Below are 21,978 nucleotides of genomic sequence, written 5' to 3' on the forward strand. Positions count from 1 at the left end.
TGGTTTGATCCCTGGCACCTCCCTCCCCCCTAAAAAAATATGGGCCCCAAAAGCAAAAGCCAAGCCTAGACAAAACATGTGGAGAAACAGAAAGACAAATGCCTGATGATCTCACTCTTTTGTAATCTGCGGTATATAAAGAAACAAATGAAAGAAAACCTTTATAGTTCATCAGAGTGGAGGGGGGGGGGGGAACGGGCTAAAATGATGAAGCCTTCAATGGACTGCGATGGAAAGATAAATTAGTACTTGAGTGGTGGGTGTGTGGTAGCAAGACTGTCCCCGTGAAAACATTTAGAGTCTTATGTACGAATTTGTTAAAAAACAAAATAAAAGATATTTCAGTAAATGTTGCTTCCTGTCTTCATTCCCATTACCCTCTATCAGCCAGAGGATGAAGCAACATTAACAGAAGAGTATTCAAAGGGGCGGGAGATATCCTTGGTCTCGTTACTCACATCTCCCTCGAACAAATAACTCTGATCAATCTGTTCACACATACATTCCTAGGAAGGGGACTGTAAAAGACTTAATTCGAATTCTAATAAATTAAAAACAAAAGGAAAGTGGCACTAAGACGTCTCGGTGAGTGGGTCGTGGGGCGCCTCGACGTCGGTGCTGGCACTCTTTCTGTTCTGCTGGGGTCGCTCTTGAATGGCTCTCATCTCTGCCGGGGTGAACTTGGGGGTTAGCACCACACTGTCATAATCAAAATCCTCATCGAGTGAGAAGGGCTGAACTTCATCTCCGAGTATCTATAAAAGGTGACAAAGGAGGGAAAACATATGCAATCATTGTAAATGAAGATAAAGCGGAACGCACAAACTCCCTATTAATATTTAAACAAACTTTTTTTTCAGGCTTTAGCACTCTCAGCTGATTAAGCTGTTTTTAAGTAAAGGAATAAATTCAATTATTCAATTTGACCTAATTTAAGCTTCTTAATATGCCCCATTTGTACCATCCTGCATCTGAATGAATATCATTAACTAATTCTGCCCGCGGCAGAAATCAGAATGCCTCTTTTGCACACATTCATTACATTTTTACCACTTGTATTGTCAGGGCTAGTGGCAAATAATAACACTAAGTTACATTAAAATATGGGAAAACATACTTTAAGATTTAGATCAACCTTACACTGCCACCATTTACCAAAAAAAAAAAAAAAAATGTTACAGCGGTTAGGGCGTTTGCCTTGCACTCAGCTGACCTGGGTTTGATTCCCAGCATCCCATATGGTCCCCAGAGTAACGGCAGGGGTAATTCCTGAGTGCAAAGCCAACCCCTGTGCATCGCCAGGTGTGACCCAAAAAGAAAAAAAAAACCCAATTGTTATCAATTTTCAAATATCCAAAGGAATAATTAATACACTTAATATTTCACATAATGATTGTAGTTATGTGAAACTGGGTCTATAACAGTTGGAATTGAAAAACTCAGCTTTGGACCCAGGGATGTGGCTCAGTGGTAGGGTACCAACTCTGCATGCCTGAGGCTGACGGTTCAATCTTGGCATCACCCCACATCACTGGGTACAATCCCCAGAGCTTCATGTGCAATCCTGTATGCAACTAGTATGTCCCAAACCATCAAAGGAACAACCACAATAAAAAAGAGGGAAGGAAAGAGGGAAATATGAAAAAATAAAAATATAATTATCATCTTAAAATTTAAATCTTGAGAATACCTTTTATTCTGTGATAAAAATGTTAGAGTACTGTAGATCTTATATACAAGATGGTATACCTGCAAAGATGTAACATTTTTATATAAAGTTATTCATAATCTAAGTTTTAAAAGCCTTCTAAAGTAATGAGAATTGTTTTTCCAAGCATATTTTCCAATAAACAAAAGAGACTATCTTAAATCTCCTCGTTTCATCTTCTAAAAAGTCTTTCCAAAAGCAAATGAAGTGTGAGGCAATGAAATCAAGGCACCTCTATGTCTATAATATGTATGGTTATACTGAAAAATTGAAAACTAAGATTTATGCAAGATTGAGGGGAAACGCCCTAAAGTTGCAATCAACTTAAATATTCTGGCAAACATGTGGCAAAAAATCTTCAGTGTATTTGGCAATATTCTTGAAAGTGAACTGTAAAGCAAAGAAACAACATGCTGTTGCTCTTACAGGTGAAAAAGAAAAAAAAAACAAAACAGAAAATAACCATTTTCCATTTGGTTCCACCACTATGTCGCCTGTCTTTGTAAGTTGCACCTCACAGTTTGATGCACAGGGCGAAGAGCAAGCACATCTACCTGTCAAGTGGGCCAGAGAACAAACCTCAGGACCCAGATTATGCCTCTATTAGGAAGGGTCTGTGCGCTTTCCAAGGAAGATGATGACAGGATCTGCAGGGGTGCAGTTCCCTTGGGTGCCAGCCCCCGCAGTAGGAGCCCTATGGGCACAAGCAGTAATCTTCAAGAGCTCTGCCAGCTGGCAGCTTCACACCCTTCTGCAGGGGTGAACAACTTGCCCAAGGTCACAAGTAAGGAAGGAAAACAAGATTTGAATTACCACTGACCCCCCCCCCACCCCCAGACTAAGCATCCCCTTCTCAACAACCACCACCACCACCACAACCATAAACCCCAGCATAAATCAACCTTGATGTTGTCACTAAGTCATAGCTCTTTGGGAGAAAAAACCCTTCTGAATAAGCAAAATCATTTGCAGAATCACTCACTTGAAAAAAATGTAGCCAACACTCCGTCTTTGAAAGAGCAACTGCGTACAGGAAGTAAATCCATTTGCAAGAGTGACTGATCTGTCTGTGCACTTGGGTCACCTCTATTTTGGTCTTTGGACAACATTCATTGGTGCCTCAAGGACTGCTCCCTGGAGTGCTCAGAGGGATCGAACCCTGGGCGCCCACGTGCAAAGCATGCCTGCAGTCCAGCCAAGTAAGTTATCTCCTCAAGCCCCATTTCAGTCACTTTACAAGAGATTGGTAATCATCACTGTCCAAGTGGCAGCAGGGTCATACTGCAAAGTCCAGCTCGAGAGAAGAAAAACCTACACTCTCTCACCACCAGATCCTTTCCTTAAATACAAAGGCTCTGCCATCCCCAGCTCTCCTCTGTAAGCACGGAGTCCTACAAACACCTGCCCACACTCCGGAGCTATTCTACAAAACCCAGGGAGAGATCATGGGGGACCCCTTTAGGTCGATGGAATTCTTGCTACCCTTGTCTGCCTGGCGTCCACATATCTAGCAAGCTTGAGGCTGCCGTTACTTATGTGTGTCCTGTGCACAGGTGACTTTGAACCCTGTCTGCAGGCACTAAAGCCTGCTTAGGCCTTTCTAGTCATTCATTAGATGCCATTCAATCACTTCCTTCTGAAGCTGGAGTCCAGTCTTCAATTAGACAAAATGGGTCAGGATCTGGCTCAGTGGTTGCATATGTGAGGTCTAGTTTTTGATCCCTGGAATTAAAAATAAAAAAAAAAAAAACACAAGGGCTTGGGAGATAGCCCAGTGGTCAAACAGAACTCAGCACCACTGGACACAGCATAGCTCTTAGGCCCTAGGAGCAGATATCAATACGAGTGGCCCCTGGGTTATCCGAGCACAGCTTAGGAGGGACCAAATAAATAAATCAGCATCAAAGCTAGTGATCTCAAAATGGAAAGACTTTATTTTTGGTTTGGGGGCTACACCCAGCAGTGCTCAGGGATCACTCCTGACAGGGCATGGGGGACGAAATGGGATTCTGGAGAAGCATCCTACCTGCTGTATTACTTCTCCAGGGTCTCAATATGAAACTAGAGCCAGGCTGTCTATGGGAAGAACTGTAGACTGAGCACAGAGCTCCAAGGGAAATGAACCCAGGAGTGCATGAAGGGAAAAACCCAAAGGAGAAAGATGGTAAGAAAAACACAGTAAGCCCTCACTTGCTATCACTTACAGATTCTTAGAAACCTGTGCTTCAAGGAAAATGACTTACAGTGAAATAATTTTGACCACAAGCAGACTTCTCTACAAATGCTCAGTTCCCCTGACCCTTTTCTGGTCACAAAACATTTTCCATTAGAGACCTCAAACACTTCTCATCCACAACAATAATTTGTATTTATTTGCTCATTCATTTTTCAGCCCACTGACTCAGACTCAAAAAAAAAACAACAAGGTGGGGGTTGGGGGAGGGAGGCTGTCACAGTCTGTCACAGAACTCAGAGCACACAGAACTAGGAGTGCACTTCTCACAGAGGGGTCTGCCATGCACACTCAAAATCACACTGACAGGGAGAAGTGAGGCCCCCGGCGAAGGAATGTGCACCTCCCTGGGTTGTCAGAAGAAGCAAAAATAACACCCGGAAATAGCCACGCAAACCAGGGGAGAACCGGCAACGCCATGCAGGCGCTGGCTCCAGTGAAGAAAAAAATTGTTTGCCCTCTCTCTTGTGTTTCCATAAGAACAATGTCAAACTAAGCACAAAAAAAATTTCTGAGGAGAGCAACCGATAGAGTGCAAACCAATGGAGTGTCAGGGGTGACCATGCACGTCAAACACATTAGAGACACTCATTAAAATAAAGGCTAAGCTGGAGTGATAGCACAGCGGGTAGGGAGCTTGCCTTGCATGCAGCCAACCCGGGTTCAATTCCCAGCATCGCATATGGTCCCCTGAGCACAGCCTGGAGGAATTCCTGATTGCAGAGCCAGGAGTAACCCCTGAGCATTGCCGGGTGTGACCCAAAAAGCTAAAAATAAAAATAAAGGCTAAGAGAGCTGGGGAGAAGCACACCCGGCAAGCACACGAGAGATGCATATAGGATGCCTGAGTTTGATCCTGGCACTGGGCAGTGCCCTGAGCACTGCCAGGAGCAACCTCCATGCAACATTCCAGGAGTAGCCTCTGAGCACTGCTGGGTGTGGCTTGAAAAACCAAAACAGAAATTGAGTCTGACATGTGTTCAATAGGACTAGGCAGTATTAAGTCACTCAATTCCAAATACATCTAAGCAGGCGATTGAAACAAGGATATCATGCAGGACATCGAACAAGGAGCTCAGGAACGGAAGCAGAGAGCAGCAGGAGAGTTAAATCTGAGGTTGACTAAGACCTCTAAGGAAATGAAGAACAGAAAAGGAAAGACTGGCAAGTAACCTAAAAACAGCTGAAGGTAGTTTCCTTGTTCACATCAGAATGGGAGACTTGGACAAGCTTGCAGTGTTGCGGGAAGGGAGGGAGAATGATGCCCTTACCATCATCTATCTGAAAATCACACCTCAGAGGTTAACGAGGATGTTGATTTTTATGCTGATGTCAATAGATATCAATAAATATTGGCCACCTGCCCACGATATGCATGGTCCACCGAACTCAGCACCAATTCCGACCTTTCTGCAACTTAAATGAATTCATTCGTCCGTGAGTGAATTTAGTGTTCCAAGACAAGGAGCACTAAGAAACCGGTGGCTCATTGCCACATGAAGCCAGCTTTGATAAGACAGCTCTTAAGAGAAAGTAAGGCTGCAAGCCAACGGACGGGTTTCAGCTGTTGGCTGTGGTGGCACACTTTGAGAATGCTCTTCTTTCAAGCGAGGTTCATTCTAGGGTTCTAAGCTATTACGACTCCAAGGTTTTTGGGCTGGAGCACAGCGGGTAGGGCGTTTTACCTTGCACACGGCTGACCCGGGTTCAATTCCCAGCACCCCATATGGTCCCTTGAGCACTGTCAGGAGTAATTCCTAAGTGCAGAGCCAGGAGTAACCCCTGTGCACCTCCAGTTGAGATCCAAAAAGCAAAAAAAAAAAATTAATTTAAGGGGCTGGAGCGACCCGAGTTCGATTCCTCCGCCCCTCTCGGAGAGCCCGACAAGCTACCAAGAGTATTCGATATGCCAGACACAGTAACAACAAAGTCTCCAATGGAGACGTTACTGGGCCCGCTCGAGCAAATCGATGATCAACGGGAGGGCCTTTACTTTTACTCAAGCAAGGGGCTGGAGCGATAGTACAGTGGATAAGACGTTTGCCTTGCTCGGAGCCGCCCTGGGTTCAATCCCCGGCATCCCATGTGGTCCCCCAAGCACCACCAGGAGTAATTCCTGAGTGTAGAGCTGGGAGTAGTCCCTGACCATCACTGAGTATGACCCCCCCCAAAAAAGCTAAATAAATAAATTTTTATAAAAAGACTCCAAGGTTTTTAGATTACGAACTAAAATCCTGACCTATTTCAAGAGAAGAATTTGTGCAATGGAACTCCAAATCCCCTGCTTCGAAGCAGGAAACAACTGCGAATTAAGTTATTAACTTGTTATTTTTGCCTAAGGAGCTGCTGAGAGAAATATGTGGATTTCAGGTGTCTAATTTCAGATCTAATTGAAATCTTTTGTAGCCTCTCAGGAAATAGAATTTGTACACTAATAGAAACTGCTAGTTTCCTTAAAATTGCTCATGTGACTTAGTTTAACAGAGACACTGTTACAGAAAGAATCATTTCTATTCATAGTAGTACACAGGCAAATTAAAGAAAACAGAACTAATGCTCAGATCAATAATGCAGCGTTTAGCCATAGGCTATCTTACAAAGTAATATGGTAAATAAACTGTCTTTTTAAGTGAAAAAATTTAGAGTACCATTATGAATTTAAAAAAACTGGAGATCTTACTAAAAGATGAACATAAATTTCTTCTTTGACCATTTCTGTGGTTTGAGGGTGTAGAAAAAAATATATATATATATTTAAACTTTTGGGGTGGGTCATACCCAGTAATGCTCAGGAGTTACTCTTGGTTCTGAACTCAGGAATTACTCCTGGCAGTGCTCAGGGACCATATGGGATGCTGGGGATAAAACCAAGATCAACCATGTACAAGGCAAATGTTGTACCTGTTGTACTATCGCTCCAGCCTGAAATCATAATTTTTTAAATTTTCTTAGCATAAACTCTTATTCATGTCAAGAACTCTTTAAAGTGCTTCAAAACTTCCAAAATTCATCAAAATCAAATAACTAAGAACTTTCTTAGAAATAAAAGGTGAAAGTTATTGGGAAAGGTACAATTTTACATAAAAAAAATCCATGTACAAAAGCTGTGCTAAAGAAAGAATTAAATTGCAGAATTAAATTGCAATCCATTTCAGGAAGTTGATGGATTCTTATTAGGTAAGTAAGAGGAAGTTCAGGCATTCAGGAGATATTTGCATATTCTGACACTGAAGTCACAGAATGCATTTACCATCTCGGGCCCAAAATAGCCCTTTGGTAAGCTTTTAAAGAAAATATTTAAAATAAACATAAAATATATTTTATAAAATACAAAATAGTATGTATTGGAAATGGGTGATTATACTCTGATATTGGTGCTTCAAAGTAAGTTTTAAACTATTAATCCAAGGAAAAAACTGGTATACTATTGTGATTCTAGACAATTCTAAAAGTTTTCATAACAAATAATGATTAGAAATAAAAATTCCAACCAAGGTTCTGCTTTAGATAGTCCAAGAACAGCAAAAGTTATTAATGATGGTCTATGAGTTGCCAAACAAAAACTATTCATATCATTTTGACTCCAATATTTTTTAAATGTTTATATTTTTGGAAATATATTTTGTTCCTCACCGGGGCCCCTTGGAGGGGAGCGGGTTGAGCTTTCCTCCCGGCCCCGATCAGGGCTCCGGCAGCCGAAGACCTCCAGGACCAGCCACCACCAGGCTGAGACCACTCTCCGCACACATGAAGGTACTGGCAGAGCGACAAATCCATGCGGGTTCTGGGGCCGAGATCTCCAAGCCTACTCGGATTGGAGTTGAGCATCCTCCACCCAGATCCTCCAAATTCCAGTAGACGGGGGTCACACCCACCACCTGGCCCCCTGGCGCTGTGTAATCCCATCAATGGCCAAGACTCAGAGACTATAAAATCCAGCTCCCAGAACCACGCGGCCGCAAATGCAGCCGCGCGACTTCTTATTATGACATCTTATTATCTCATTCCTACTTTGGACAAACTGGCAGGCTACCGAATGTAGCCTGCCCACACGGCAGAGTCTGGCAAACTCCCCGTGGCATACCAAATATGCCAAATACCAGTAACAATGATGGGTCTCATTCTCCTAAAGAGCCTTGAATATAATCTCAGGGCTAGGATGAAAGAGATGTTACTGGGGCCTGCTCGAGGCAATCGACGAATAACAGGATGATGAATGAAAATGAATTTTTGGAAAGAAAGATGCGTCTGTAGGTTGGTTTTTAGGTTGATTTGTGTTGGGCCACACCCAGTGATGCTCAGAGGTTATTCCTGGTCCTGCACTCAGGAATTACTTCTGGCGGAGAGCAAGGAAGCGAACGGGTAGCCAGGACGGAACCTGGGTTGGTGTGTGCAAGACAAGGCAAACACCCTACCTGCTGCACCGTTTCTTCCTATTGCCATACGATGGGTTTTAAATCACATTTTACCAGCTACTTGATAAATTCCAAAATCATATTTTTCTCTCCCAGCCCCACCAACTAAAACCACTCTTAGGAGACGTAGTAGTGAATCCCAGAAGACAACAGCTCATGGAGATCTCTCCAGCCCGTGCTAAGGGGATTTCATTAGGCTTCTCTCAGATGAAGCGGGTGTCCCTTCTCCTCCCACTCCAGATGAATCCCCGGTGATTTAGAGTCTCACAAATGAATCTCAAAATAAATTAGTTCTCTACAGAGATGTCTCTGGACCCCAATCATTTACATATTTAGAATTCCGGGAGAGGCCATGGGACCTCTCATGATATTCATAATAAGCATTAGAAAATAAATTATCTAGAATCTGCCTGTGGCACGCAAGCTTGAATGGTGGTGAGAAATTTTGAAATAATGGTGCTGGGAAGGTGTAAGTGGTGGGATTGGTTTTGATATATTGAATGTATCAATTGATGTGAACAATCTTATGAAAATAAAATTTATAAACAAAAAAAGACAAGCACCTTATTCAATGTAAAAATAAATGAATAAATAAAACCATTCCTACAACATTTTTTGTAAGTACGCAGTGCCTCGACCTCTGGCTAGTCTAATAATGTATTAGACTATAGCTGAAGTCATAAAAAAGTCTTTAAAAAAAACCTGATTACTTCTAGAAAAAAAAACAAACAAAAAAAGCCTTGTAATTTTAGTTTCTGACTACTCAGAAAAAGCCATCTCTAATTCTAAAAGCATGCTGAAAAGTAGCTATCCCTGACAGTTTATCTGAGAACCAATTTGATGTTTTAATATAAGCCAGCAAGCATTCTACATAAACTTTTGTGATGTCCATGAACAAAAAGCTCTATGAGAAAGGGGTGCCTGAAATTTGAAATGTGTGGGCTATTTCTGGTAGACTGTTTTGATATTGGAGTAACTTTAAGTGACTAGTATCTGAGTGATTCCTCAGATACCCAAAGATTTATTAGAAAACAGTAATGAAGGGTTTGTAACAACTTCTCACACCTAATCCTCTTTCATGCTCCTTCCCCAATCACCAGTAGCCTCAGCTGATGCATTTGTTTTTTTGGTATATACAGAGTGGCAAATGATAACGAAAAATGAACAGTTTTCAAGGGTCTGAGTGTGCATGGGGTTAGGGCACATGCCTTGCATAGTCAACCTTGGTTGTATTCCTGGCACTATATGGCACACCCAAAGCATCACTGAATATAGCCCTGGAAGCCCCAGATCATCCCTGAGTACCCCTGAACCAAAACCAGGGTGGCCCAGGTAATTTCTACCATCACAGGGCCTGAGCAGCACCACTCCTTCAGGCTCTAACACTGAACCCCCCTAGCTGAGGTTGATCCAGAATTGACAGGCCCCCTGAGTATTGCTGGATCAGCCCGCCCCCACCCCCGCACCACCATCAATCCAACAACAGTAAGAAAAAAATAGATGCACAACATCCATGCTCTACACTGAAGAAGACAGAAAGTGCAGCAGAACTTCATTCTTCTGGCTCTTCCCCCAGGAAGCATGTGACTAGGTGATATTAGTAATCCCAGCCTTCCCTTGACCAGATATGGCTGCATGAACTGTAAGGTCACCAATGGAAAATGGACAGAAACTCTGAGTTCAAACCTTGAGGGAACATCGTAGCCCCTGGCTCCTTCCCATCCTCCAGGTAGGACAATAACCTGACTTTGGACAGTGAAGTACACTGTTGTAAGGCAAGGGTGGGGAACTTTTTCCTGCCTGGAGCCATTGAGATGTTTAGAACATCACTGGCAGGCCAGGCCATACCAGCAGATGTGCTGCAGGGAGCCAGTGCATCCAAATCGGTCTTATCGTGCAGCGATGGTCTTTTGAGCATAGGCTTTGTATGGCTTGCAGACCCAAAGTTCCCCACCAGTCTAAGACACAGTAGAGATGGACAAGTGGGCTCTGTCCCTGATGGTCCCAGGAATCAGAGCTACCAGCTCGGTTAACGCTCTTGAAAGACTCCACAGACTGTTTCTGGAGAGAAACAAACTCCTATCTCTTTTCAACCTAATAAATTGGCATTGGTATTCTCTCCAAGAGCAGCTGGCTTTACCTTAACTAATACAAAAAGTCTGTACAATCATAGAAAACAATAATAATAATAATTAGTATTAAAAATCAAAGAAGATACGGCCAGGTTGTGCTGAAGGCTAGGAGAAAACAGTCTATCTGTTCTAACCAGTCTATCTGGTCAAATTCCCCAGGCAGCACTGTCCTCTCACAGTGTGCATCGTGACATCGGAATCGTTTTCATGTCAAAGCATAATTGCACCCTGAGCTTAAAAAGAAACACTCATGTTCAAAAAAGAGATGGCTATGAGAGGCACCCAATGAGGCGAACTTAAATGCTCAATTCTTCCAGTGTCTGAAAAGGACAGTGGATGATATCCAGGCGTTTTTGAAAGGACAAATTCCCCAGGGAGTACCTCTTTCATTTGTAGGGGGGCTCCGTTCACAAGGGGTCGTGGCTTTACTTCAGGGGCAAGTGGCCGGTTCACAGAAGGCACGAAGGACGGAATGCTGGTGCAGATGTCCTGTTCTACTTCTCCTGGAAGCAGCAGCAGCAAATCTGCTGGACACAAAATATACCACTTGATCCTGATACCAAGTTCACAATTTACCTAAATCATAGGAAAGTCTGTAATAGTCACAAGAATGAAGCAAATAGGCTCCAGGAAAAAAAAAAACAGCACTCACAATTCCTGCCTGACCTCATTTAGAACCCTGACTCAAGGGACTCCCCTTTTTATAAAATAGAGGCCACTGGTGCATTTACTATTATCTTATTGTGACAAAAATTACATCGTAACTAATAGGTCTGGGAGAAATAATTGTTTGGGGAGTTACTTGATCATACTTTCCACCCCCAGCCCAATTTCTACTCTGTAGAAAAAAATAAGGTAAGAAGATGCTCCTTCGCCTCATTTTTCCATATTCTCCTGAGGGGTTAAAAAAAAAGAGAAAAGAAAAGAAAGTGGAGTGCTCATTTCCTCCAGAAACAATAAGACAGTATTTCAAAAAATGTAATACCAAAAAAAAAAAAAGACAATGATGCCAGAAGGAAAAAACTAAATTTCAGAGAAAAATCAAATACTCTGTCATATTAAAAATGTAGAGTCTAAGGTTCTGCCCTTGAAGCAACTTGGCTTGGGGATGATAGTACAATGGGTAGGGCATTTGCTTCGCACAAGGTCAACAGGGATCTCCAGCATCCCATATGGTCCCCCCGAGCATTGACAGGAGTGATCCCTAAGTGCAGAATCAGGAGTAACCGCTAAGCATCACCAGGTGTGACCCAAAAAGGAAAAAAAAAAAAACTCGGCTTCAGTATCTTCACACATAGTCAATATCTAGTGCTGGCTTCCTGTTCGTTTCTATGTAGCTATGCTCCCTCATTTCTGCATGTGGGAAAGAACACAGACAAGTCACAAACAGCTAATCACTTCCCAGGGTCTTCTTTGAGGAGGGCAAAGAGGAAACAAAGACACACGAGGAGCAGCACTGGGCTCCTCCTCCGGCTAAACTTTCCGAGAACCAGAAGGACAGTTAAAGCTACTCAATGTGCAGCTGCCTCAGGATGCCGCTGCCTGCTCTTCAATGATGATCCTAATTAAGATACTAATTAAGTTCTTAGTGGAAATGATTAATTAACAACAGGCAGGCTTTGGCTGTGGCCAATGGTAGCATATAAAAATGGAGCAGGTATTGCGATTGAAACATTGCAACAATAACTGTCACTGTCATTGTCCTCCCATTGTTCATCAATTTGCTCAAGCGGGCCCAGTAACGTCTCCATTGTGAGACTTGTTACTGTGTTTGGCATATCAAATACGTCATGGGTAGCTTGCCAAGCTTTGCAATGCGGGCGAGATACTCTCGGTAGCTTGCCGGGTTCTCCGAGAGGGTGGAGGAATCGAACTCAGGTTGGCCATGTCGGCCGCGTGCAAGGCAAACGCCCTACCGCTGTGCTATCGCTCCAAATTCCTAAGAGTAGAGCAATGGAAAACCTAGCATAGAAATTGAGAATGTGATGATCCCCGAGCATAGATCACGATCACAATCAACCTGTTGTTCGTCGATTTCCTCGAGCAGGCACCAGTAATGCCTCCTTCTTCCTAGCCCTGAGATTTTAAAAGAGCCATTTCAATGCTCTTTCAGGATTAGGAGAATGAGATCCATCATTGTTACTGGTATTTGGCATATTGAATATGACACGGGAAGTTTGCCAGACTCTGCCGTGTGGGCAGGATACTTTTGGTAGCCTGAGCATAGAGCCAGGAATTAATTATGAGCACAGCCAGGTGTGGCAAGAGCCAAAAGAGAAAAAAAGAAATAGCGACTATGTGTGGAAGGTGGGGATGGTGAAGAAGGTAGTTAAACTATGATTGATGACTAAAAATGAAGAAAATAGGGATGTCAACTGATCCAGCCTTTTGGAAAACTATACGAACATTCCCCAAAAAACTAGGAACTGAGCTTCCATTCAACACAGCAATTCTGCTCCTAGGAATAGGGCCCCCAAAATACAATGCAGGAAAGGCATCTGCACTATGTTCATTGCAGCACTATTCAAAATAGCCAGAATCTGGAAACAACAGAAGTGCCCAAGCACGGATGAGTGGGTAAAGAAACAACAGTACATCTACACAATGGAATATTATGCAGCCGTTAGAAAAAAATGGAAGTCATGAAATTTGTTGATACATGGTTAGACAAGGAGAGTAGCATGCTAAGTGAAACAAATCAGAGGAAGAGGGACAGACATAGAATGACGGAGCTCATTTGCGAGATATAAAAAAAAAACATAGTAGGAGAAAAATACCCAAAGGCAATAGAACAGAAGGCCAGAAAGACCATTAGTAGGAGGCTTTCCACAATAGGGGGAGGGTGGTTAGGTCAGAGAAGAGATGATTATGACAATGACAGTGGAAAGTGATCACTCTGCACAAAAACTGTGTGCTGAAAGGAGGTAAAGCAATATGCATGATGGCCTTTCAATAACAGTATTGCAAATTACAGTGCTCATAAAGCAAAAAAAGAAAATGTCTGCCATAAAAGACGGCTGGGCTGGACAGTGTGAGGGAAGTAGACACCGGTGAAGTGATGGGTTCTCAGACATTGTACAATTAAAACTCAATCATGAAAAACTTTGCAATTTTAGGGTGTTTGTCTTGTACACAACCAACATGGCCGACCTGAGTTCGATTCCTCCGCCCCTCTCGGAGAGCCCGGCAAGCTACCAAGAGTATATTGACCGCACAGCAGAGCCTGGCAAGCTCCCCGTGACGTATTCGATATGCCAGACACAGTAACAACAAAGTCTCCAATGGAGACGTTACTGGGCCCGCTCGAGCAAATCGATGATCAACGGGAGGGCCTTTACTTTACTTTACTTATGGTAATCAATGAATCAAAGGGAAAAAAAGAGAATGGTACCTATGAAAATTAAGAGAATGTGGGACCAGCATGAAAGTACAGAAGGCAGGGCTTTTGCATTTGCACATGGTCTATCTAGATTCAATCCCCAGCATTCCATATGGTCCCCCAAGCATTGCAGGGGTAATTCCTGAGTGCAGAGTCAGGAGTAATCCCTGAACATTGCCAGGTGTAACTCCAAAAGCCAAAAAAAAAAAAATTAGAGGATGTGATCTAATTATTAGCATTGTAGCACTTTCCTCCCGTTGTTCATAGATTTACTAGAGCGGGCCCAATAACATCTCCATTATGAGATTTGTTTTTATTGTGTTTGGCATATCGAATACATCATGGGTAGCTTGCCTGGCTTTGCCATGCGGGTGAGATACTCTCAGTAGCTTGCCAGGCCCTCCGAGAGGGGTGGAGGAATCGAACCTGGGCTGACCGGGTCAGCCGTGTGCAAGGCAAATGCCTTACCCACTGTGCTATCACTCCAGCCCATGTGATCTAATTAAATAGAATAAATAAAATATATATATATTGACAGTCAACACATATAAATTGAAACTGCTTAGGTATTAGCTCAACTAATCCTCCCAGCCCTCTCTTAGATCTTATAGGCATGAGCTGTAAGCACTAACTATAACGTCACTCAAACCACACTGGAAAGCAGAGAACCAGGTAGTCTTTCTGCATTGCCCGTGTCAGATCCCATGTCTTAGCCCAAAGGCCTTATTATGACCTTCTTCCAAACAGGCATTAAAAAAAGACAAATATGTAATAAAGTCTTCAAGCTATGTATCTAAACTGAGGGCCCAGAAATGTCCCTGCCACAGTTACTCCATATTAGGTGCGACTCATACAATTTATATCCCAAGTAGTATTTTTATATGTAGTAAGGCTGGCCTTCTACTGCCCATGTCCACAAATTCAAAGCCAAAGTCCCTCAACTAAGACTCCTGGTAAAACTACCTTGACCAGTACAAGCCTGGGTAGAAACCTGCCAAGTGCAAAGGTATGAACAGAAAGGCTTAATGTCTCTTAATGTGAGAACCATCACCCTCTGACCTGTTGGCCCGCAAACATCAATTCAAATGTGAAATCAAAATCTATCCTACTTCCAATACTATCTAAATTCTGATGCACTGGGGAGGAAGAGTCTTTCATTTATTTACTGAAATGCTTTACTTCCCTAATGTACTTGCAAAGGAGGTAATGTTTTCCACAAAACATGGTTTCTTTCATAAAATTTCCACTTGCACAGGAACAATCCTTTCAGCACAATAAGACACCGTGTCCTCAGAATTTAAAATTCTTGTCATTTGCTGCTTCAATGCAAAAGTAAAATGCCCAACTGCATATCTACCGGTGCTTAACATATATCTATTGGTGCTTTCTACACTGTAAATTCTCAACAAATGCTTGCAAATACGAAATGAATCTCCTGCATCTCAACTTTTAAACTAAACAGCAAGTATCACGTCTACCCTGTCCAAAGAACATTGCAGATGCTATAAAATATGTGTAGGCCTTACCCTCAAATAACAAATTTTGTTACAGGGATAAGATTCTTATACATGAAATCAATCGGAGAATACTCAAGAACAAAAGTGAATAACTTTAGTTTGACCGAGAACAGATTTGCAACAGTGTGAAATCAGGAAGGATGGGAACAATCTGATCTCAGTTATGGACAGGGACAGCAACAGAGCACTTGCCCTACATGTGTGAGGCCCTGGGGACATGTTATGAGAAAACTATCTTGTTTTCGCCAGTTCACAATCATAGGTGGGTTTATAATCTATTCATATTCTCTTGGAGTGAAATTATTATGTCCAGCAGTCTAGAGGCTACTTCTGGTTATACTTTATTCTGCTGGTCAGGGTGCATGGTTCCGTGGTGGTGCTGGGGGCCCAGAGGACTACACAACTGATACTCAGGAGCCACTAAGACTATACCCAGTAAGTCACAGTGGGCCACCAAAACACTGGCTGGCAATGCTCAGTGGTAGTGGTGCCAAGGATTGAACTCAGGGCCTCATGCATGCCATGCATGGGCTCCAGTGCTCTGAGTCATCTCATAGACCCCATGAAAATGATTATTTACAACAAATTTATCTTGTGAAATGGAGAAAATCTGAGAAATGCAATGGCTTTCATATATTAATATCTACATATCTAATAAAGGGAAACTGGATTCTACATTTACTTCTGCATTCAACCTTTAGAAAATGATGTTTCTGGAGTTGAAGCGATAGTACAGTGGGTAGGTATCTGCTTTGCACGTGGCCGACCCGGGTTAGATTCCCAGCATCCCATATGGTCCCAGAGCACTGCCAGGAGTAACTCCTGAGTATAGAACCAGGAGTAACCCCTGAGCATCACCAGTTGTGACCCAAAAAATAAAAAAGAAAGAAAATGATGTTTCTACTGAAGTAAAAGAAAATCTAGATATATAGTCTCACATAGATATACAGTTGGAAAGCGGAGAATTACAGTAGTCTTTTATAGATATCTTTCCTTGGCACTACATAGAATCTGGACAAATAAGTTTCTAAAAGTGAGTTTAAGGTACAATCTTAATCCATTTCAGCAAACTTCTCATGTTATTCTGTTAGAAATCCACTAGTCTGTCTTATGTATTGAATGTATCTTTCCACTATTCATGATTTTGTAATCTTGTGAATAGAAAATATTGGTTCACTGTGTGTGTTAAGCAGATCTTCTAAATGTTGACATATTTCATTATCCAGTCTAAAAATCACATTAGTTAACAACATCAATTTTACAGAAAGAGATTTTAAATATTAGGAAGATGTCAAGCATACAGTATTGGATATAAGTTTTCCAAAAAACCTAATTTTCACTTGATCCACTGCCAATTTTATCATTGCCAATGAATATTACCAGTCATTAATCTTCAAGAGACAGACTCACTTCATTCATTTTTTAGAACTTTAGTTTGTCATTCTTTCAAGCACAAATGTTGAGTCATGAGAAAAAAAAAGGAAAAAAGTAAAAGTTCAGCACATCATTCAATCGCACAAGATTTTTGCCACGAGACAAATACTGTATTTCAAATGCAGAAGTTCTTCATGCATACTTATTTTAATACACAAAACATTAAAATGAGCTTTACTTGAGGACAGAGATTTAATAAAACTAGTAACTTTTACCACCTCACCAAAGATATTCAGTGGAAAGTGGCATTTGTTTTTAATTACAAATTCTTTTAAAAAATTATTATTATGTCAATGGTAAGATTCTGTGTATAATAATTCCAGCCCCATGCCCTCTGCTACAGGGTCTGCTTCCCTCCACCATCGTTCCACTGTATCCCTACCCCCACCTCACCCCATCCTATTCCCCTTCAGTACAAATTCATGAAAATGAATGATGAGTAGTTAATTGGTGCCACTGCCATGATCACAGTTAAGTTATAAGCACTAGATCCCACACTGTTTTTGCAATATCACTACAAACTTGAATACATCTGACCCTCAGATAGCAGACTTTCCTGTGGGTTACCAAATCATTCTCAGGAGTGTGGTTAGTCTAATCTTTCCACTGCGTGCATTAGAAAAGCAGGATAAATTACAAAAAATCAACTCTTCAGAGGAATTAGAGAACTACCTGGGCAGTGCAGGACTTAAGTAATCAAGGTCCCATACAGCAAGAAACTTCTAAAAGGGGAGTCTAAGAGTCTAAGCTGCTTTCCAGGTTGTGGTATTTATTGCTTTGTAATTAGAGATTGAGGAGACAAGAAGAAACATGGTAAGAGGCAGGAAATCCAGAACAACCAACAGGTTTACAGGGCTGAAAGAGTAAAATTTAAGAGTTTACAGGTGATCCAAAAAAAGAGGGGACTTGAAGGTCTATCCACTGATAATAAGCAAGGAACAGAAGAAGAGCATTCCTTACAAAGCCTGAAATTTAGTCCCATATCGATTCAACCACAAATTAGTTTAAGATGATCTATTCCTACTCTAATGTCAAGCAAACCACTCAAGCAATCTTTTTTGCTAGAATAGATAACCATCATCCAGAGTCTACATATTTTATTTATAATGACTAACACTCAAATAAAAATGATCAGGTAAACAAAATGTATCAAGAAGAAGATATTAAGGGGACAGAGACATTGTATGGGGTTAAAGCTCTTGCCTTGCATGAGGCAACTCCAGTTCAATGCCCAGCACCATATATGATCCCAGAGCGTCACCAGAAATGATCCATGAGTACAGAGTCAGGAGTAAGTCCTCAGTACAGTGGGGTGTATGATCCAAACATCCCTTCCAAAGAGGGGTGATTTAATTATATAAAGATACTCATAGGACTTCTCACTTATTTGAATTATGAAACATGAAAACAAATACAAATAAAACACATAAATGAGACATAAATAACTACTTAATATGCTCCAAAATTATATCACAAAAAATTGATAATTTGAACAGAGATCTAAAACTATTCTAGATCTCTTTCAAGAACTTCAATAAATAAAATATTAATAGCTTTAGATACAACACAAGAAAAGACTAGTAAACCAGAATATAGATAGCAGAAAATATTCCAACTAAGTAAATAAAATGAAATATATCACATCACACAGCCACCACCATGTAAACAACAGCTCCACAGCTTCATTGGAAGAGAAGATCTTGAAAGAGATACAACCCAAGCTGCTGAAACTCATGGTATAGTGATCCAACAAATGAAAATTCTAGGATGTCTCTGGAGTAGAGAAGTCTGAGGATTGTCCCAACTCTACAGATCCTGGATTTCCTGGAGTACCACACCTCCAAAATCCACACTACTGACAGCCCGGTAGGCGCACACCCAAATTAGATGGGAAAGTAGCATTACTGCTCAATAAATAATAACACAGAAGACTTAACTAGCAACAAGCAGTTCAGTAAACCCTCAGACAATGACTCCACTGACCCCATTGTGAGACAGAGCAATTTTCACAAATTTTCTTTTACTGAAGTATGTTTTGATAATCTCAATAACCATTTTGATGTAACAAGCAATATAATAAATTATTTTGGACCTGCTAAGGGTGAAGACTTGAGGGGGTGGGAAATTGTGGACAATGGTGAAGGGAAGGTCACCCTGGTGGTAGGATTTGTGTAGAAACATTGAATGCCCAAAACAACTGTATTATGAATAACTCTGTAAACCATGGTGTTAAAGTTTAAAATATTGTTTTTAAAGAAATAAAATAGCTCTCCACAGGTTCAGACAAGCCTCACCTATGAGGGAAACTGCAGAAAAACCCAAGTACGCAGGACCCATGACTGAGATCTCCAAGCTCACTCAGAACAGGACTGTGCCTCCTCCCTCCAGGTCCCTAATTTTCCAGTAGCTTGGCAGTCACACCCACAAACTGTCCCCGGCACCATATAATCTCATCAATAGCCAAGATCCAGAGACCCTGAAATAAAGCTCCCAGAAGAGAGTGCCACAAAATGTTCTAGAGCGCACGGCTACGATCTCTTACACTCTAGTCTACTGATGTATGTACCAAAAGCGGTATACATTTGTTTGGGTTAAACATACATGCTTGTAATCTCGTATATAAGGACTTAAATGGCTCCATGATGAAATACAACAATCTTCATACACTTTCCTCTTATGGTAGTGGGAAGGTGTATGGTGGTGTGATTGGTGTTCAAATATTAAAAATAATGAGTTATTGTGAACAACTTTATAAAAACAAAATTTAAATTAAAAAAAGAAAAAATAATAATAAACATGATGCTGGGGCAAGAGTGATTGCACTGTAAGTAGGGCACTTGTCTTGTATCTCTCTGACCTAAGCTCAAGCCTTAGCACCCAACCTGGTTCCTTAAGCCCTGCCAGGAGTGATCCCTAAGCCATGAGCCAGTAATGTAGCCTGCGCACCACCAGGTCTGGCCCAAAAAACCAAAACCAAACCAAAACAAAACAAAAAAAGCCAGAAGATGCTATAAAGACCATAAGAGATATATGAGATATGGTAAAAAAAAAATCCAGGCACTGATAATATTCAAAGTGGTACCATTGAAGGCGTTCCAAGCCGCTCTCTTCCTCCTGCGCAGCTCGGGTGCCAGGTCATTTGTCATGTTGACCTCTCGACCTAGGTACACATAGCTATTGCATTCGGAGATGGTCGTTCCATTGAGAGCGAATGGGGCGTCAGGAACAAGGCTGTTTCTCATAAACATTGTCTTCGTAAGATTCAGATGTAGTCCTACCTTTCCACACTCACGGTCAAAGTCAGCCAGCATTTGTGCCGCTTGGCTGATGTTTGGTGTTATTAAAACAATGTCATCAGCAAAGCGGAGGTGGTGTAGTTGCCGACCATCTATCTTCACTCCCATTCCTTCCCATTCCAGTCGTCGCATGATGTTCTCGAGGGTGGCACTGAAGAGTTTCAGTGAAATGGTATCACCCTGCCGCATCCCTCTCTTGACATCAACGATCACTTCTTTGTAGAATGGTGAGATCCTGGTAGTGAATCCGCAATACAGCTCACGGAGGATCCTGATGTATTGGGCTTGAATGCCCTGATTGGCTAGGGCTTCAATGACCGCTTCCGTCTCAACAGAATCAAAGGCCTTCTTTAAATCAATGAACGTTAAACAGAGCGGCATCTTGAACTCCCGAGAAACCTCAATGAGCTTGGTTATTGTGTGGATATGGTCGATGGTGCTGAATCCTTTGCGGACCTGCTTGCTCGCATGGTTGTCCTTAATCTAGTGTTCTGCCAATCCTATTTAGGATGACTCGAGTGAACAACTTGTAGATGACAGACAATAGGCAGATCGGGCGATAGTTACCAATGTCATGGATGTCTCCCTTCTTGAACATTAGTATGGTCCTGCTGGTTTTCCATTGGGACGGAACCTTGCATTCAGACAGGTAGCGAGTGATGAGCCAAGCCAGTGTATTGATGAGTACTGACGGCAGGTTCTTCAGGTGTTCAGGTCTGACCTTGTCTGGGCCGGGTGCTGTTTGTTTTTTTACCGACGAAATGGCGTGTCGGATTTTGGAAGGGAGAACGTTGGGAACGACATATCCATCCTGTGGAATTTGTTATGTCGGCAAGTGGACATGGCTATCGAAGAGATTTGAGTAGAAGTCATGGATAATCTTCTCCATTGCTGTTCTGGAGGATGTGATGGATCCATCAGGACGTCGGAGGGCAGTCATCTTCGTCTTATAGTTGGCGAAGGACAGGCGGGCCTTACGAATACTTTTCCCGGCTTCTGCCGCATCTACCAGTACTTCTGCTCTTCTCTCTTTAAGGTCTTCCTTGATCACATCTCTGCACTGCTTTGCGAGCTCGGACGTTAGCTTGCAGTTGCCTGAGGCATGCGCCAAACCACGCTGGTGAATTAGCTCAAGAGTTTTCGAAGATAGGCGATTTTTTGTGGCTATCTCTCTCTTGGCGTTCCTCGCACATTCATGGAGGTGGTGAACCAGTCGATCGTATTCCTCGTCAATGTTGTCAACAATGGCATCTTCCCATGTTGCCGCAATAGTACCAAAGAGTTCCCAGTTGGTGGTCATTCTGGGAGTTCTCTTTTTGAACTTTGCAGCCCTTTCTCCCCGCTCTGTGAAGTAGAATTTTGCACGAAGGAGATGGTGGTCCGATCCCATTCGAAATTTTGGGACAACAGCGACATTGGTCAGGCAAAACCGTCGATTGAATATGATGTGGTCTATTTCGTTGTGGAATCGTCCACCGGGAGACTCCCATGTCCATCGTTTAGATTCTGCCTTCTGGAACTGTGAGTTACCATGAATGGTCTTGGTCGACATGATGAACTCAGACAGTCTCTCACCCTATTCGTTCCATTCTAGGCCATGGGTCCCAATGTGAAGTTCTTCAGCTGATCTTCTCGGTCCTATCTTGGCATTAAAATCACCCACAATGATCTTGTAGAAGGTGTGGTCTTCTTTATAGAACTTCTCTAGCTCCATATAGAACTTCACGATTTCTCTTTCATCATAATGAGATGTTGGTGCGTAGACAACGAAGATAGAAACTGCAGGCAGTGAGCCACATCTATTCAAATGTAAACGTCTGATTCGGGTTGTTAGGCATTCGAATGAATCAATGCTCTTGGCCAA

The 21,978-nt window shown here is 42.1% G+C and overlaps 1 protein-coding gene across 1 annotated transcript in view; it reads right to left on the reverse strand.

Moving 5' to 3' along the window:
* Window positions 1-372: 372 nt before the first annotated feature.
* IFTAP (intraflagellar transport associated protein) overlaps window positions 373-21,978 on the reverse strand; it is an 80,213-nt gene continuing 58,607 nt past the window's right edge. The window contains exons 6-7 of the mRNA XM_056135762.1: window positions 10,870-11,012; window positions 373-755 (exon numbers count right to left, since the gene is read on the reverse strand). Coding sequence (XP_055991737.1) covers window positions 573-755; window positions 10,870-11,012 — 326 coding nt within the window. The 3' untranslated portion in view covers window positions 373-572. The remainder of the gene's footprint in view (window positions 756-10,869; window positions 11,013-21,978) is intronic.

This window comes from Sorex fumeus, unplaced genomic scaffold (assembly GCF_029834395.1).
Source record: "Sorex fumeus unplaced genomic scaffold, SorFum_2.1 ptg000007l, whole genome shotgun sequence".
Taxonomy (NCBI): Eukaryota; Metazoa; Chordata; class Mammalia; order Eulipotyphla; family Soricidae; genus Sorex; species Sorex fumeus.